Raw genomic sequence first — 20056 nt, forward strand, 5'->3', positions numbered from 1 at the left:
GACTGATATCCATTTCCCTGTGGAGTCTATGGTCTCAGTCCCTTGTTCCAGGCAGTGTCCAGGGTGTGGCTATGTCGCGATAGACGGCTGCAGTCTGCCACTCCTCAATTTAACAGACCCAAGATGGCACTGACCCAACTGCAAATCACTTCACAATCCACTGAAGAACATCACAGTGGGTCGCCACTGGCTGTATATGCACAATCTGTGTTTTTTGACGTCTCTTCTCTGGCTTTTAACTCCGTGACTCCCACTCACTCAAGTGTTTGGTTCTGCTGCCTCTTCAGTCTCACTTGAAAAACCTTCTTGGGAGAGGTTCACACCCACACAACTGAAGCCTGGATTGTATCAGAAACACCCTGATCACGTGATATGGAAGCGTGCATAACCCGTATTCTCGCCACACTTTGCTCTGATATTTTTTTTGGTAAAATTGCACACGGAACACTAACGTATACAGAAAACCCGGTCCGCAACATAAAGTTTCTCGCAAACCTCATTCAATCGTGTACAATCTCCGCTGCGTCCTGTATCTATGCTCTGAGCTCATGGACTGTCAGAGATGATAGCATGCTTCACGGAATGTAAATAAGGGAGAAAGGAGGGAAGACAGACTCCTCTCTGGAAGGGTCAGAAAATGCAAAATATCTTTTCACTCTGACAGTTTTTTGTGTGTGCAATTTTCCACACGTTTGAATATTCCTCTGAATCCATGTAGCTCCAGTGGTTTGGAGGACAGTGAGATTTGGTTCAGGGCTGTCAAATGGTCCATTTTTCTTAATTGTGATTCATGGCAGAAGTTCAATAGTTAAATAAGATGAGTCATTTTTTTTATGCTTTGAATTTGATTGTTTTTGCAATTCACAGCGATAACATTATGCAATCCATGTTAACAATGGAAGTTAACTCTGGCCAGTGTATCGTGATTAGGGATCATCGGAATGAAAAGAAAGCCACTTTATGAATTTGACTTTTAGATTTATTTCCACATCAAAAGAAGTGTAATAAGCCTGAGACACAATGTCCACTTCAGAAATGTTCATACAATAGTAAGTGCTCTTTAGTTTCATACAAGCTGTGTAATCGGATTGGGCTGATAAGCGAGAAATCAAAAGTGTGATTTCTTGGTTAAAGTGATTCCGGTATAAACTAGTGAAAACCACTAAAACTACTTTAAAAGACTTCTTCATACTAAATCTAAGCTCCCTGATTTCACTTTCTTTAATGTGATTAATGTTGTAGTTATTTTGCTATTCTCTCCCCATAAGTTGACTATAACTGATAATAAACCATGCCAAAGTATATTGTGGTCTGAATTGGTAATGTTGGAAGTTTTTACGATGTTAACCTCAAGGTACTTCAGAAATCTACTTTTTATTTCTGATTGATTAAACGTTCAGTTTTGAAGAGAAGGATTAAGCCATTTACTTTCTTCCTTCTTTTCTTCTTTTTTTTTTTTTTACAGCATGAGTAATCATGAGAATGGTGATATATTATTGATCAGGGTGGTGGAGCAATCAGAATGCTATTGTTTGTAAAGGCTAACTGGCCTGTTTCAGCACAGACTGTTCTGCACCTCCAGAGCTTTTAGTCAAACAGTCTTTTCCGGGAAGAATAAAATATTAAAAACCAGACCTTGTGGAGTTAATCCAGTTCTTTGAAGAAGCAGATGTAATATTTAGTTTTAACCGCTCGGGATTGGGCTTTTTGCACCGACGGAAGCTAAGTCTTAACGTCATTTATTATTCCTTTGTAATTGTGATCTGAATGAGCTGCGGGCGCTTTAACACTTTTGTTCAGAATCAAGTTTTGCACAGTCAGCTGAGACTCTTCATGCACCCACATCACAGGGACCTCGCGGTCCTCTGCATTATTACAGTGCAGGGAATCGTCCGAATCTTTGACAGCCTGAACAAATAAGTGTGTCACCCCCCTCCCCATAGTACGACCTACTTCCTCCCGGTATGTAGATACAATTTTGAGGGGAACACTGGCAGCAACAGTATTCCGCCAAGTCCTGCTTTGACGGGCATTTTAGATTTTTGGATCACCTGGACATTACAGGTGTCGTGGTGGTCAGCGTCACAGTAAGAATTATTCAGGACAAGACACCTTCTCAACACCGTGTCCAAATGATACAATCAATCGCAGACATGTCAGGTAAATCTCGGCACAGCACTGTTTAGGCTGTGTTACCATTACAGTGTAGGACCTACCCAACATGGGAGGCGTCATCACTGCACAGCTGCATGAAACTGCCTAGTACTGCCTAGTACTTCCTCCATGACCGGAGCACAGACTCCGCCTGACACGGTCACTGGACTGAAATACACCAGACTCCTCTAGTAAATATTGAGATTTTAGGGCCAATTCCAATTCCTATCTTAACCCTTAATCTTAACTGGCCCTCAAAACCAAGTGTTGAGGGTTATTTTGTCACTTAGAAATGGGACACCCCTTAAATGCAGATACCAGGGTCTACCGGACCTAATGCCAATACTCCACCATTTAGTGACTGCATTTAGTGGGTTGTAGTCATCATGAGAAGGGCCATGCATTGAAATTTGCATGAGGCTGTTTAGGGCTGTCAAAATGACTCAAAAATGACTTTTGAAAAAACACAAATATTCGAATATCTGTATTTGCGCATGATATCAATCTGGTGTGCGCTGCATCCGCTGCATCTGTAGGCTTTAAATCAGCCAGACTGTCAGGTGATGACAGCATGACGTCAATAACAGGACGAACTAATACAACCAGACAAAACTACTTGTAGATGTAGTTTATTTAAGTTTAAACATATTTCACAACATATTACTTACACAAAAATAAGTAAATTAACTAATGACCAAGAGCGCTGATCTCTCTCTGCACATACTGGTTTAGAGACTTTCCAGCGTTTAACAGGTGTTGTTCCACAGTGTACTCGCTCTGTTTCGACCGCCGAATTTTTGGTGCATCCCTAAATATAACATCTTTATTGACAAGAACGATGTAACCGTAATAATGACGCACTTGATAGTGTGACTTGGGTTTCAATTGGCACCTGGACATGCGTGCGCTGCGCTGATTACATGGGGGCGCATGCGCTCTTGTTCCCCTGAACAAGAGCGCATGTATAGAAAAAGCCGTGGTTTATAAAAAAAATCTATTTGAAATAAATAAACAAGCAACGCTAAGCCTGGCGGGGGCTTCATTCAGTGATTGAAACAAACATGTCAACATTAATGAAATGTTTACATGCAGTGCGGGCGCGCAAAGCAGACGGCAGCGCGGCTCGTGCGGCGCACAGTGAGAGAGCAGCAGTCTCTGCACAAACATGAGCGCGCAGTCATTTACCTTTTCACATAAGTATTTCCCACCGACCACAAACCCGTTCTGGTTCACAGAAAGTGTTGAAAACTTTAACAGAAAAATTTAGTCAGTCAAAATTCTCTTTCGTCCCGTGGTCGTCCCGAGAGAGAATATTGATCTTCCCGATGACAATTAATGACGTCCCCGGGACGACGGGACGGTGTTAATTTTAATCCCTGGCAGATACGTCTGTCAACTCCAAAAAAGAAGAAGAAGAAGAACATTTATGTCACGATTATTTATTACGATCCGTTTGTCAGTCAAGTTATTAGGTTGTCACACCACGGCTTATTGAAAAGTAAACGACGCCATCTTTGTTATGTGAAAACACGCAAAGCATTCTGGGTAACCCTTGCTCCCAAGGGTGGTCTCGGAAAATCTCAATATTGAGGGCGATACAGCCCTTAAACTCGCCCCTCAACTTAATTTTTCTGAGAATCGGTACAGCACTTGCACTAGAGGGAGCGCACATTTTTGAGATTGAGGGTTAACATTGAGGGTTAAGCAAGGAATTGGAATTCACCCTTAGACATTACCCTGGTAATTGTTGCAGATTGTTGAGTCTTTTTCGCTCATCTACAGTTCGGCACTGTTCGGCTTGATTCTTGTGTCGGACGTCTCTTCCTGTGAAGGCACTCACTGACGACATCAAACATAGGCCGTTTCTCAATATCCATACTTGTGCGTACTTGTGCGTACTTGTGCATACTTGCGTACTCCTACTTGTGAAAACATCATCAGCCTCAGTCCAAGTTCTGTTACAATTCTCAAACCCGGAAGTGTTCTCGCTCCGCCCATTTTACCAAGTATGCATCATTGAGCGTACTTGGGAAAGCCATATATCCCAGAATGCATTTCGGCGGAACATAGCAGGATAAAATACAAATATAAACCTGAAATAAATATATTTCTGTGTCCCGGAACGAAGTTTCGAAATCATTTGAGGCGAGAAATTAGTCATTTAGAATCCAAACATGTGGTTTGTGTAATAAGATATGACGTATTTGTAGTATGACAGCGGCGCTGTCGGAGGTGATCAGCTCCGTCTCTGCGGACGCTCGGTGCGCAAACTTTTGTTTACTATTAATGTTTCATTTATTGTAACTTTGAATTTTAGATTTATATTAAAGTCGCACTGTCATTGTATATGTATTTACATATAATGGACACATTTTATAGTGTATAAAATATTTAAAATGTGAAATATATGTATTTATTAAAAGTATTTTATATGCTCATTCATAGACACTGTAGGTGGCGGTAATGAGGCTTAAGTGCTTCGCGCCACCCACCATTCAAACAGTAGAACAAGGAAGTACGCTGCTGTTCCAATTGAAGAATCGTGCTCGTGTACTCCCGTACTTGGCAAGTATGTACTTCAGTCGTACTTCTCAAGTATGTACTTTCCAAGTAAGCAAGTACATACTGGCATACTTGGGTATTGAGAAACGGCCATAGTATCGCCTCAGTCAGCTCGCTTGGAATCTCGCCAGAGTAGGTACTAAAGTACCAGGTACTATGCTAGTGGAAACGCAAATTAACCGTGCCGTGCCGAGGCCAGTGGAAACACGCTATTAATGATGGTGACTTGGTGAAGGTCATATTGGTTGTCCTCAAAATGACAAAAACACTGGCAACGAGGTGGACTTCCCTGTCCAAGAACTCCATTTGGACGGTGTGGTGTTTGAGCTTAAATACATCATTTTTGTGTGAATATTTGCATAAAGTGGTTTGATTGTCCAGGATGCAGTTCAGTTTTGCCATTGTATGGTTTGGGCAGCTGACTCTAGCTATTTATACAATACGCTATGTAAATAGGGTATTGTCACACTTCCATGACACTGTGCAGATTGCCAATCAATTACCCCCAAAGAAGAAAAGAGGAACACAACACAGTTTGGAGAGTTAATAAATAATAATAATTGCACCTGCTCTGAGAGTAACAGAACCCACACAAATGTTGCATTTGTTATCATATAATATTCCCAGTGAACCTTTGTGTTTGTCATTTTTGTGACATTGATCACCCTGAAATTGAAAGGCACACTAAAATAGCTTGTGAAAAAAGAGAATGATATTGGCAGCTCATTTGTTCAACAGCATTGTAATCATATCTAAAACAAAAAATGCCTAACTCTACTCAGCACTGAGTGGAGGGGGAAAATGGCCACGCGACTGCAGTGCTTTTACCTTCTTTTTTCCAAGAATGTCAAGAAAGTGGAAATGTGATCTTTTAATTGCTCCCTATATTATTGCGCTTAATTGACATCTACAGTTTGACTTTCTGACATTGAAATCCATGGAGATCCAGACTTGACAATGCGGAAAAAAATAATTATGTGGCTGAAATATGAATTTATGGCCGTAATGTACTAATGTGGATATAATTTGCACTTGAAATGCTAATGCGTGGGCGCATTGTAGCTATTTTGAGCTATTATGAATACTGCACAGGCGTCCAACGCACACACATACACACATTCACATCTTAGAAATAAGGGTTCCAAAAGGGTCCTTCTACAAGGGCTGAGGTTCTACCTGGAACAATTTGCTTCTGAAAAACCCTTTTCCTGAAGAAAGGGTTTTTCAAGGGTTCTTGGTAACACTAATGGTTCCAGTAAGAACCATTTTGATCCAGAGAACCCTTAAAGCCCCTTTCTTGAATAAAGGGTTTTAGAAGGGTTCTTGGTGGAAAGCCTCCAAAACGGTTCCAGGTGGAACCTTTATAAAAAAGGTTCTACCTGGAGCCAAAAAAGTTTTCCTATGAGGACAAGTTGAAGAACCTTATATGGTTCTACATAGAACTTCTATTTCTAAGAGTGTAAGAGTGAACAAACCTGCAGTGATGCACGGAAATAGTTAAATTGAATTTCATTTCACTTTTTTTTTTTGCTGAGAAGCTTTTAATTATATCACAATACAGCGATCCTGTGATAATCGATATATCGCAAGACAATCTGGAAAGTTAAAAGTGTTCTCTATTTATTCACAGCACAGGGAACACAGTGCAAAAACTCTATGTATTGAACGTGGATGAAGCATCTCTTTACGTAGCTTTACTCGCCCAAGTTTCCTCTCTGAGGAGACTTTAGCATTTTTATTCGTTTCAATCAAAAAGCAGCAGCAGCAGCAGCGTTAAAGTGCTGCAGTTTAGGCTCCTGTAAACATCGTCCTATTAACTGTAAATAAAGACAAAGACAGGTTCAGCCGCTGAACTCTGCCCCCGCTCCCTGTTTTCCATTGCCTCTGGGATGTGTATCTGTGTGTGTGAGTGTGAGTGTGTTTTAGCCTGTAAATGTGAGCATGACCTTGGTTTCTCCTGGGGGAGGGGGTGAGGTGACACACGGACATGTAAACACACACACACACACAAACACACACACACACACACACCTGACACTAATCAGTACACAGGTTACAAGACAAGGTAATTTGTGTCCGGCTTCCTCCTGACGCTGTTCTGCCTCTTCCAGTTTATCCTAATCTTTACACAGCTGTATTTAAAATTCATTCTTGAGGGTCAGTATTTTTCGTTTTTGTCACTGAGAACCCCCGATGAATGTTAAAAAGGGTTTCTTCTCGGGGTCGGTTTGATTAGATTTTTCACATATTTCATTTTCCTGGCAGTTCCGTTATAAGCTGGGAGACTTGTTTGCCCTCAAATATTGATTCCTTTAATCCAAATTCATTTTCTCAAACTACATATTGTCTTGTGTGTGTGTGTGTGTGTTTGCACATTTACTCTATAAGTAGTGTGTGTGTGTGTGTGCGCGCGCTGCGTAATTACCCTCCCACTCAACTGAACACAAACAATCACGACGATCCCAAACACCACACAAACTCATTCATATTTATTCCCCCGTGGACTCGGCAGAATAGTTGCTTAGCTTGAATTAAAATCTGACGTGACAGGTTTACGCCGTGGCATGAATTATTCATCTCAAATGAACGTATCATCACCGCACTGTCCTGTCAGGCTGTAAGATGTGAAGCGTCGACGATATACGTTTTGTCACGTCCTTTTGTGTTAAAGTGTTAAACAACCGATTTGTCGCGTCGAATAAGAATGAACGTTTAAATATAAAAACCAGCAATGCTTCGTCCTACACAAATAAAACTAAACTCTTTATCCAGCCGTGCCATATAAACATTACATTACCTGACAGCTTAACTGCCTTGTCATATTATTTTTCATAATGAATGGAGTTTCTCCCTGTTTTTTGCTTGTTTTTCTCACGGTGGAAGAGAAGGGGAGTGGTATAAACAGACATCCGCAATGCAAGCAAGCAGTTTTAAACCACATTTCAGTCCGTGTTGTGGGTTGTTATGGTGATAAGAGAGGACCTTGTGTTGTTTTTGCAAGACGTAGTGTTTTTGATTTAGATCAACCTTTTCTTATTGCTAACCAGATGTGGGTTCTACATACACTCTTAGAAATAAGATTGCTAAGTAGAACCATATAAGGTTCTTCGGCTTGTCCTCACCCTTGTCCACCCTTTTGGAGGGTTCCACCAAGAACCCTTTTAAAACCCTTTATTCAGGAAAGGGGTTTTAAAGGGTTCTCTGGATCAAAATGGTTCTTACTGGAACCATTAGTGTTACCAAGAACCATTGAAAAACCCTTTCTTCGGGAAAAGGGTTTTTCAGAAGCAAATGGTTCCAGGTAGAACCTCAACCCTTGTAGAAGAACCCTTTTGGAACACACCTTATTTCTAAGAGTGCAGAGCTGCAACTAATGATTATTTTCATAATCGATTAATCTGTCGATTGTTTTCCTCGATTAATAGAGTGATTGTTTGGTCTATGCGATGTCAGGAAACGTTACAAAACGTGTGATGATGTTCTCTAAGGTAAACCAAAATGATTCACTTTTAATGATGTATTTGTTAAATGGAGCAAATAAATGAGGAAAAAAATCACAGTTAAGAAGCTAAAACAATCAGAGATCTTGTTTTAATCTTGACAAAAGCGTCAAACCGATTAATCAATTATCAAAATAGTTGATAATTACTTTAGCAATCGATTAATAAACCATTACTAAAGTAAGTGTTTCAGCTCTAGTTCGACTTAAACCTACGTACTGGTCACTCACACTGAGCTTAAACCACATTTATAACCAAGAAAACCAGGAACAAGATACCTAATCTTAACCCTATCCAGGTAATCCCTAACCACAATTCAAATTTTAGCCCTAAACTACCAGGGCTAAACCAGAAAAGGTCACAAAATAAAGCAGTTAGAGAGTATGCTGTGTGCTTATTGGCTCACTGACACAGATGAGTGTACTCGGTACCGAAGGGAAAACAAAATCACTTCCCTGAATGAGATGAAAATCATTGAAGAGCTTGTGTCTACTCAAGCAGAATAAAAAAAATAATAATACATTGTTCAAGAAAAAAACAAGAGAAACGAACAGAAAAAGCAGCAAAAAGGACAAAGCATCATCTGGAGTCTCGGTGTAGTGAGACGTTTTAATGTCACACCATTTACTTTTTTTTGCAAATAATAATCTTGTAGCATGGCACTGAATGAGATACCGTTCCTCCAGTTAATACATCACCTCTGCCTCTCGGTGAGTTAAACTAATGCACGCGCGCGTCGTCTTTTTTAAAATTCATGTCATTTTTTGTCAAAGCACCTGAGTAAATGTAGTTTTTTTCCAGGCTGCGTTTACTTCCCTGAGTAAGAGGAAGTTCACAAGAGATGAAGTAAGAGGTTTTTCACTCTATGATAGTGAATTGCTTTATCTTCCGTCTTCAACTTTAATTCCAAACGCACTGATGCGATCTGCTGAGTGTAGCAGTTTGGTTAACAACACAAAGTGGCAGAATTGAATACAGTTTTAGTTGGTACCTTCCTTTACACATTATCCAAGTGAGTCCCTCTTAATAAATGACTGTATGAGTGTGTCAATTGTGGAGGAGCTGTGTTATTGAGAATCCGTAGCAGAATGTGGACACGTCTCTTTATTACATTATTCAAACTACTGTGTTTTCGCTGCAGGCTTCGGAGTCACTCGCACAAATCAGCTCATGCATGTGCACACAAGCACGCACACACACACACGGACGGACGGACAAAAATAATAATTCCTGTAGGTCTGTACACTGGAGGCAGAAACCAAGACACCACATAAATATTTCATGTGTTTTGATTTGTTTTCGGGTTTCTATTTATATGAGAGGAAATAAGGGGTTATCTTCGCTTTTGAGCCTGCGACGGTATCGATTCGGCGACCTCATTTAGGAGGTTGGCTGTGACTCGGGAGGACGAGTGGTGCCGTCTACTAATCGGAAGGTCACTGATTCGATCGCTGGCTCCCACCAGTCAGCGTGTCAAAGTGTCCTTGGTCTTGATTTTTAACCCAATACAGTGAGTGGTTGCGTGTGAGTGAATGGGTGGATGGCACAGTGAGTGGTTGATTGGACGATAAAAAATGACAGGAGTTTGTTGGATGATGTTTTGTTCCTCCTGTGGTCACACGGAGGTCGAGCTTTTTTCTTACTCGTCGTGAACATCTATCTTTGCACCCTGCCTTTTATAGTCATTTTAAATCAACGAAATGGCTGATCAGTTTGCCGTCACGACACGTCCACGTCTGTGCCGAGGTTGTAACCAGCCGTAGTTTGGAGTTATCTCAGCAACCGGCATCTGAAATAAACTGTGGAAGAAACAGAAGGGGGCTTAGATATCTGCCTCCACTTTTTTTTTAAAAAGCATTTCTCAACTTCGAGTCTTCAAGTTCCAGTTACGAGCAGAGACACTGGAGTGAGGAACATCAAGAACATAACTGTCAAAAGCGGAGAAGAAGCTCGGTAATCATTCACACGCTCATGTCTGATGCTGCTCGGTTTCCTCTCTGGTTACTTCTGCTGTAAAATCACTGCATCTCAAGGTCTATCGTGGTTAAACTGTCAGTGAGGAAGTTCCTGCTCAAATTTCAAACTTAGTCAAAAAGTGTTAATAAACGAAAGAAGAAGAATATTCTAAAACTATTGTTCTCAATCTGTAATATGTGTACCACCAGTGGTACGTAAGCTTCTACTGTATATACCGGAGTTTGTGATCGGAGTTAAAAAATAAATTAAATAATAATAATTAGTCACATTACCTCTCACTCCATCTTAATCCGATACCACAATACCAGTGTGTGAAGTATATGAGAGGAAGAGGAGGACAATGAGAGAGCAAATAATTTTATTGAGAATAAATCTGCCTCCAGTGAAAAGTATCTGACTTTGCTTGACCTATTTTTACACCACTGTATTTTAATGATTTGGATCATTGCGTGACTTCCAGAGCTCGATATTTTCTCAGGTGGTGCTTGGTATTACAAGGATTGAGAACCACTGTGCTAAAATATAAATATAACAAAAATAATGAGCTTGTGTAAATGGACTCTTTGAAATACCCAATTCACTTGGGCAGGATACAGTAACACAACTCTCGTTATCAGAATCAGTGCCTCATTTCCACCAAGTGGTACAAGTGCAGTTCAGCTTACCATGGTTTGGTTTGGTTTGGTTTGGAGTAGTACGCCCTGATCCGCGGGGCGTGTGAGCCGAATACATAAATTACCAAGCTATTTATGCAGCAGCGTCAGCTAAAGCTGTGCACAGAGGCCCGCAGCCCGCAGCTGCATCGGCTACGTAAATAAATAGCGTGATGTCATACAAGCTTGACTGATACATTCCACAAAGAAGAAGAAGAAGGAGAAGAGCAGGGCACAGTGTAAACAATGACCAATAGTGGAACAGTGGCGGTTGCTGGTGTTTGAAAACAGGGCTAAGCTCATTACAGGCCCAGTTATTTCAACATACATACATAAACATACATAAATCCTCCCCCCCGCGACCAAACACGGTTGTCATAGCAACCTGACTGTTGATTCTGAAGGAACTAGTCATATTTAATAGAGTTCCAGAGAACTTTGAGTCGAAATAGAATAGAACTTTATTGTCCACCGAGGTCAGGATGTACAGGCATTTTAGAGGAAGCAGAGCTTCTTTTGCTGTCTTTGAGGAAAACATCCAGTATTCCATGTTGTGGTCTGGTTGATATGTGGCTCTTCATCACAAGAAGACGAGCTTTGTTTTCCCCGACCGTTGCATATGATTGATGAGTCTCCGGCGACGAATCGGCGGACTGCAGTGCCCCGTAGGAGCTGCAGAACTGCTCTGCTTGGCATCGCAACAGAAGGATGCCATAATGTTCGACAATGGAAACTCAAATAATAGCGCAACGTTTCCAAACTTAATCGAGTTGTACCGCTCGGTGGGAAAACCGGGGCTTGACTGACTCCTCTGTGTCTAACAAGCCCACTTGTGGTATTTAAACTGCGCTTGCCTGTAAACCCTGACACTGCACTGCATCACCAATTAGCCCAACGGGAAAAGCCAGGCTGTAATTACCGACCAAAGGCTTTGTCTGTTAAAGGCTGTAGCTCCTCCACTGCGATGCTGATTGACACTAAACCTTTCCATCAAACCCAGCCCCTCTTTACAGACCGTGTTAATTAGCCACATTAGGACAGGCTAATTATAAGTCAGTCTTTAACCATGCCGTAAATCCAGCTCCTTGTGGTTTAACACTGTTTGGAAAAGGCAAAAGATGATGTTTGTGTCATTGAGCAAGGTGTAAGAGGGACTGTCCACGTGAAGTTTTTATTGTATTGGTGTTTTATCCACACAAAAATGGTGTTTTTGTGGCCCTGAAATGCAATTTTCAAGGTCCCAGAGTTTTCATGTAGACAACCAATGCGCTACTTTCGATTGCATTTGCAGTCGTCATATTCGTCATTCTCGTCTTGGAAACTGTTGTTATATTCGCTTTCTGAAAACTTTTATTCCGTCAACTCCTCATGACTCATTGTTGTGGTCTCCTTGAGCTCGACAACAAATGGTGTTCTCTCTCCCAGGGCTGCGAGAAAAGAACGACGCCATTATTTAGTCGCGGCCCTCGTTTCGGAGTTCTTGAAGCTTGTTCTTGACACATCATCCTGGGCAGAACTTTTTTTTTCTTGCGTGGTGTCTGACAACTATTGTGTGATTGGCTGGAAATTTGAAATTGGGCGTGGTTTATGTTGTCATTACCTATAAGGGCTTCCCAGGAGTTCCGCACTTGAGTTTCTCATGAACTATGAAATATCCTGGCCAGAAGTACCTCTGTTCTTCTTAACTTGCTGAGTAACTTTGCTTTGCATTATCTGGATATCTGGATATCGGGAAACAGTTTTTCCCTGAAGGAAAAGTAGTTTACTTTGCACAAAAATCATACCTGAGCACTTGGGCTCTCATCACTGTGTGTGTTGCTACAATAGAGGGTTATTATGGCACAACACCGACTCCTGAGGAAGTCACAACAGAGCTAATGGAGGAAAAGAAAGACGTATTTAGACTGTATTTAGACTTTTTTTTTTAACAGCCAATGGGGTATTTTAAAAGATCTACCCATTGATACACCCACTCTTATATAGCACGCCATGCAATCGATGCTTCATGCTGCTTAAGATGACTATGGAGCTTTTAGAGTTTTCCAATAACAGGATTTTTAATGCTGAGAGATGATACTAATCCAGATGTGGTTGTATTTCATTCCTGGACATGATGCTGTTGCCAAAACAGCCACTCTCACACACACACACACACACACACACACACACACACACACACACACACACACACACACACACACACACACACACACACACACACACACACACACACACACACACACACACACACACACACACACACACACACACACACACACCCACAGCTGGATCTGGCACAGGTGCATTATAGTATTGATCCACACTCAGTGTGGGATTGTTGTGTGTGTGTAGGGCTCAGTGCCTCTTGATTTACAGCAGCCACACTTCACAGGCAGCACTTTATCAAAGGGAAAAATGAATGAGGACTCCAAAAAGAAGTTCACCTCGTTACTCAAACATCACATCACATCCACCTGCATGGTTTCCTGTCAACAAGAAAGCCTCATTGACACGGTTTGTTCAGACTGAGCTCAGTTTGTGGTCCCTACGTTTTTAATAATGTAGTGATACACTTTTCTCTCAGAAGTTAATAAGGACCAGGACCAGTACCTGAGTTTGTTGATTTATGTTTTGTTTTTTTTGTCTAGTAGACTTTTGCTGATGAAGAAGTGCTTGCAGCAGGTCAAATTTTCAACCACAACAGGCCTTTATTAAAGTAAAGTCGTCCAGTACATTTACATGAAACACAGAAAAGAAGTACTCGTGTGAGTCCGACTAAAACCAGACTTTTAAAACCCAGATAATGCCATAGGTCAAAAAACAAAGGCAAGTGGACTTTGGTTGGGTTTTTAAGGACGTTCACCCCTCATCCAAAAGGCTTCTTCAGTTCTGGTTTTGATGTGGGAGTCCCCAGGCTTTTGAACCCTTGGTGGCACATTGGAGTCATTAACATGACCCACATATGAGTTGTTAATGTGGCCCACAAGACAGCACTGGAGGTCACTGACAGCTGGTGTCTTAAACCACCGCCTCTGTTCAGGGAAGGTCACTTTGAATGGACATCAGTGTCCTTCTTTACAAACCATCGGTCTTCTCTGTCCAAAGTACGAAGGTTGACATCCATGAAAGAGTGTCCTTATTCCTTTTAGATGCAGGTGTACAGCTGAGTCTTGTCCTGTGGAGGATTTGGATGAGAGGAAAAACATCTTCAAGAACCTAATCAATGTCCAATCTCCATTTTTAGCACTAAAAGTCTTACCATAACCTCGATGACAGAACCTTCCCAAACAAAAGTCAAATTACTACTCTGTGGTTATGTTTATTCAGACCGAAGTCGGATCATCCCCCGTTTAAAGCCAGAAATACACAGAAGACAGCAATAACATGTAGAAATTCAGTACATTTGTTTGACTGATGAATAGGTTATTTAAAAGTTCATGGACAGTAGGAAGACTTGGAATGGTGCTCAACATGATACAACAACTATAGCTCCCAGCTTAACGGGGGGGGGGGGGTGTATCGCCACTTAATGAAGCAGAGGCAGACATACTTCATCCAGTAAATCAATTCCCTGCTCGTGCTTTCATGCTGGGACAAGGACAGTTGTCCAATTGAACATAGTAGCTCAGCTGTGCATGGACACATACTGATTGAAAGCCTCTCCGACTGCATCTGCATCGCCCTGCTGTCTTTTCCTCTTTTTATCTCCTTATTCGGGAGACGACTGTTGTGGAAATGTTCTGCTGCTGGTGAAGAATGAAATAGAGAACTTCTGCCGGCCGACAAGGTTTTATTTTCTTTGCAAGGAAAAGGTCAACCTTCACAGGAGCGATCCTAGCTGGAGAAAGACCCAGAGCATAGTGGGCCCTCCACATTTATATCTGAGCAACTCCCCTTTTGCATTCCTCCAATAGACAAAGAGTTATGCCATTCCAGGCTCTGTTCCTCTCTGGCTACTGTAGGTATCGGGGAGCCGACTTCCTGCGGATGTTGCAGGAAGGTGCTAGTTCAGTCTAGACATCCTAATTACACAATATACAATACACAAAGGGACCTGGTATTCTGTGTTAGGGAAAGGCTCCAGCTCTGAGACAAAGATATTGAACTGTGATTTGATGCATCAAATTCCACAGAAAATGCCTCTACTCTTTTTGCTTTTGTCTTCTCTTCTTTTCCACACGTGGCTTCATGAGTAGGTAATATGACATGACAGGACCTTTACAGGTATCAGAGTGTCACCTCTGCTAGTGGAGAAACGTGACCACTGCACCTTTTCCCGGACACCTTTTTTTCCCTTAAATGTTGCTTCAAAGATGCTGAATGATGACGGAGAGGAAGACTGTTTGATTCTGGGGCAGTGATGTACGATCATTCACTATAAATTTTTCACTCACAGTAGTAGAGTTTTATTTATATCTTTGGCCTCCAAGAATGATATTATCTAGATTGCCCAAAATTAAAATGGATTAATATTTACTCCGCAACACAAAATGGGTAAATCTTTTTTATTTGACAGGAAAAATGTGCCCCATCATTCCGTGCTTGAAAGCTCAATTTATAATGACTCATCTCTACTCTTTTTTTTATTTTATTTTAATACTGGTGTGCTGTTCACCCATTGATCACTGTGTCTGCTTTATGTCTGAGAGCATTGCATTTCACTCTGAGCTGCCAATAAAAAAAAAAAAAAAAAAAAATCTTGAAATGAAAACTGCTCAAAGCACTTTACATTAAGTAAAAACACACATTCGCTCCTGTCCTCACAGATCCACTGATAGGTTGGAGATTGAAAGTTTAAACAGCGGAGAAGGCGGAGGTTTGTGCTCAGATTGATTTTGCCGTTAACCACCTTTGACGGCCGCTGTTTCAAGCCTGTCACTCTTATTCGGGAGTGATCTGTGTGACACATCCTCACCTGGATGCTTGGCAGCTGCCCTTTTTTGGAGACAGCTGATAGAGACGTAAGGCTACTTGTCTTCGCCTGCGCTTCTTCGGGGGAATTCGTCAGCTGCGGCAGTCTGCTAGACTCGCTTTGCCTTCTGTCTCTGTTGGAAGTGCTTCGCTTGTCTGGTGGCACAATATGTTTCATTTTAGCGCTGCCTACAGTTATAGTTTTGGAATAAGACACGGTTCCCTGCAGGCAACAGTTTGCAGACCTTTTCTGAAACCGAAACCAACTGGGACATGGATTTTTATCCCAGTGCCTGGAGGTTGAGGAGTTGGGCAATTAAAAGGTTTCTGCAAAGATCAGTGAGTAAGGAGTGGCCGTTTTTTTTTTTCCCACTAGATGACACGACTTGATAACAGAGACCCCGGCACTGTGTTTGTTGATAAGACACGGGAAATGTGTCTGCTTCCTTTTGCTCTGCCTCTGTAATCCCTGCAGCATAATGTCGCCTCATGCCTGAGCGTTTTCCAACAGCTGCTTTGTCAAACTGCACATAAGGATGTGTAATTACATTTTAGGTAACAGGTTGTCAGACAAACCATATGCAGTGTGAGCAAACTATGCCACGTGTGATGCATCCCTAAGAATTCCTAAAAATCACCTTTTTTTGGTTTTGAAACGCACTGAGTAATTCATCTGCCAGAACAAATGCACTTATGTGTGTGTGTGTGATAGGAGTCCCGGCAAGATAACTGTGTCTGGTATTTTGACAGATTGGCACCGTTCATACCACAGAAGAGCAGTTAGTCTGGGCTCGCAGAGAAAAGGCCAAAACAAATACCACAGAAATGTCACCGTAAAAAAAAAAGATGAAGCTCATGATACCTATTACACCAACACACAAGACACACAACATTGCAAGACGCACACACAGCTAACACAAACACGTATTGCACGGATTCGGCTTCTTGCTTTAGCCTTGTTTTCCCCTCGTCTCGCTGTGATAAATGGAGTTAGATTTCCGGCAGAGCACATGAATATGACACTAATTGCCCAATTAAGGATCTGTTCTGCCTGAGGTTTCTGTAACTTCCTTTGGCCACTTGATGTTTCCAGTTCATTAACCTATAAAGATACCCTGTGCAAAGCTTTTCTAAAACCTAAGCATTATTTGAAAACCACCCCTGAAGGGCTTTGCCAAAAAAAAAAAAACCTGATGTCCTCTAAAACTTGTTTCTCAGCCTCTTACGCAGCAGAATTAAGGCGTTTTGAGAGCAGCCCTGCTCTGAGCATCTGTATTGTCTTTGAAGAGGAGAAACACGCTGTCATCTGCAAAGCCCAATATCGCCACCGGTGTTTGTTTGCCGTCACAAATTACATCCAGTGTAGAACGTGATCTCCTCAACTCCCTACAGTGTTCTTCCTCGCTGCAGGCTATGGTGAATCATCTCTTTTGCTCTCCCCCTCCTTTTCCCATCTAAAACTTATTTCTTCCTATTTACCCACTCTGAAGAGTCTATTGTGTATCTTTTCGCTCTCTTGGTTGCGTTCGGTCTCTGCCCAGCAGGATAACTCTATTTTCGTCTCCAACCTTACTCCCATGACGTCCTCTTTCAGACAGGAACATTTTTTGATGTAATAGTATTGCATCCTTCTTCGTCTCCATTCCCACTGTGGACTATGCCACTGTTCTCGTTTCAAGTATATGTTGTTTTTTTTTTTTCAAACTTGGCATTGTTTACCTGGCTGTCAGAGAGTATCACTGATCTTTCTCTCCCATAATCCCCTATAAACAAAAAAGAGAAAAATCAGATAAGGAAGTCTGTTAATGTCAGCTTATTTACACTCTGTTGTGATCCCAACTTTCAGAACTTTCAAACTTTTAGAAAACTCTCTGTGGCTCTGATGTAGTTTCCACTCTCTCTTATCGTTGCAGGATATTCTACGTTTCTCACGACTCCCAGGATCTGAAGATCTTCAGCTACATCGCCAGAGATGGACAGAGCAACGTCTTCCGCTGCAATGTCTTCAAGTCCAAGAAGAAGGTAAGACGGACAGCAGGAGTTCACTTTCTGAACAGTGCAATGCAGAGCCTGACTCAGAGTCTACAGATCTTCCAGAGTTATTGACAGAAACATTTTGCCTGACTCTTACTCTGTTTTCACTGAACCTCGGTGGATACAAGCTCAAATGTCTTAAAGTAACTCGAAACTCTTAATGGATTTGCCTCTGAGCTTTTATTGATCGTTATAAATTAGCCACGGAATCACTCCATTGGTCAGCTGTAAAGATTTACCTCTAGTCGACTGCGTTTGAAACATTAACGCAGTGTCATTTAAAGGTCCCATTTTATACCCTATTAACCCAAGTTAAACTAGGTCCTGGTGCCATAATGAACATGTCTGCGTCATGCTTTAGTCAAAATATCATAAGGATGAAGCACAATAGCAGTTTAATAACCCTGCCAAAACAGCCTTTTTCAGAACGCTCGGTTTTGTGCCTGGTCATTTACATGAGAATGGGACCCAGGTAAACACACATCCACTGTTTCCAGGGGAGTGTCGATCTAACTTGCTATCCACAGCCATACTGTCGCCACTTATCACCTATTGTCATGCACCGTCGTCACAACCCCCGCTCTGTATACCCCATAGTAATGTCCGTTTACCCGTTGTAACTGAGTTTCACTGTAATGCATAGAGTGACCACGATTTTGGCTTCTCGTGATCATAAAAACATTAAAATCGAAGAAAAACGATTAATGCGCTGCGACCCTGAACGCACCAGTGTAACTGCGGCTGAAAGTGACGTGTGTGGATCAACAACACGAGGAGAGAACGTGGAAACACGACAGAAAGGCAGCCTTTGGTTGAGAAGAAATGTAGGACAACATTCACATCTTTCTGCAGTGCTTTCAAACGCGTGCTCCTCATATCGCCGATCCACACACGCCACTCGCTAACTGCAGGCACGTAACTGGTGCGTTCAAGGTGTCCCTCCAGCATAGGAATTTACACACACGATCAACAACAAAGGGCTTGTGAAGCTTGTGAACATTTTTTTAAATAAATAAAATATATCCACTGGACACACAAGTCCTCTGAGGCTGGAAGTTTGTGTAAAACACTGTGCTCTGCTGTGCAGCTACTCTTCCTCCCTCGCCTGCACTCTCGTATTTCACAGGGACAAGGGGGAGCTACGGTGGAGCTGTGAAGTACTCTGCCTGGCGGGGTGCCAACATTCATGGTGAAATGTCCGCACTGTCGTCACTTGGTCGGGAGGTGTAAACATTGCGTGTTTTATCGCCTATACTTACACAAAGTGGAACCACTAAAACATGACTGCGTCTTGTTTTTTCACATTTTGGGGACTGGTATGCCCCCCTGAGTCCCAAATATAAGTACTAAAAGATTAAAAAGTTGATTTTGCACAATAGGGGACCTTTAAGACAGATGTGACCCAGAAAAAATGTAGCTCCTTTGTATTAAGCAGTTCAGATGCCCTTGAGCAACACTCTAAATCCCAACCTTGCTCGAGTGCAGCTGCTCAGTAAAAAGTAGGATTTTTATGTCGATATACAGTACACTCGCCAGCCAATTCCAATTCCTATCTTAACCCTCAAGCTCAACCCTTAATCTTAACTGGCCCTCAAAACCAAGTGTTGAGGGTTATTCTGTCACTTAGAAATGGGACACCCCTTAAATGCAGATACATACAGATTGAGGGTTAAGCAAGGAATTGGAATTCACCCTTTATGTGAACCTGAAGTCGTTTGGTGTGGTGCTCGACTGCTGTGGCCCTCAAAGATGGTTTTCTGCATACATTGGTTATTTGAGTTACTGTCTTCTTTCTATGAGACATTTTCACTCTTTTTTCGTACAAAATTACTGAAAGTAATACTTACACACTCACACAAGAGTCACATTCAGAGTCACTTAAATCACCGTTCTTCTTGTCCCATGAGTTTATATTGGAGCAAACCCTAACTTTACATCCAAAAGTTAAGGGATCGTAATAAGAAAACGAGAAACGCGGCCTGATGAACAGCACCGAGGAAGAAAAACCTGTGTGTTTTTGTTTTTTTTGTATTTCTTCGCAGTCGCATGCTGCCAGAATATCACACCTCACTATTATCACAACACTGACGTACAGTATATCACAACCTCCAATAAAAAGCACTAATTTCTAATGTCTTCAAGGTCTTGTCATTGTCCGAGTCGTGAGGAATGGACTAAAAACCAATTTTCCTGAGCAGAGACAAACTCTAACAGCCCAGCTGTGTGACACAGTCGCACTCCCAGCTCACTTTAGCTGCCAATTTG

At 41.8% G+C, this 20056-nt stretch overlaps 1 protein-coding gene across 1 annotated transcript in view; it reads left to right on the forward strand.

The window, feature by feature from the left end:
• The window catches only part of nos1apa (nitric oxide synthase 1 (neuronal) adaptor protein a), a gene marked incomplete at both ends in the record, with an annotated part of 147292 nt that overhangs the window by 77633 nt on the left and 49603 nt on the right, over positions 1-20056 (forward strand). The window contains one exon of the mRNA XM_083887541.1: positions 17671-17779. Coding sequence (XP_083743667.1) covers positions 17671-17779 — 109 coding nt within the window. The remainder of the gene's footprint in view (positions 1-17670; positions 17780-20056) is intronic.

The sequence above is a fragment of the Microchirus variegatus genome (genome assembly GCF_963457635.1).
Source record: "Microchirus variegatus genome assembly, chromosome: 4".
Classification (NCBI taxonomy): domain Eukaryota; kingdom Metazoa; phylum Chordata; class Actinopteri; order Pleuronectiformes; family Soleidae; genus Microchirus; species Microchirus variegatus.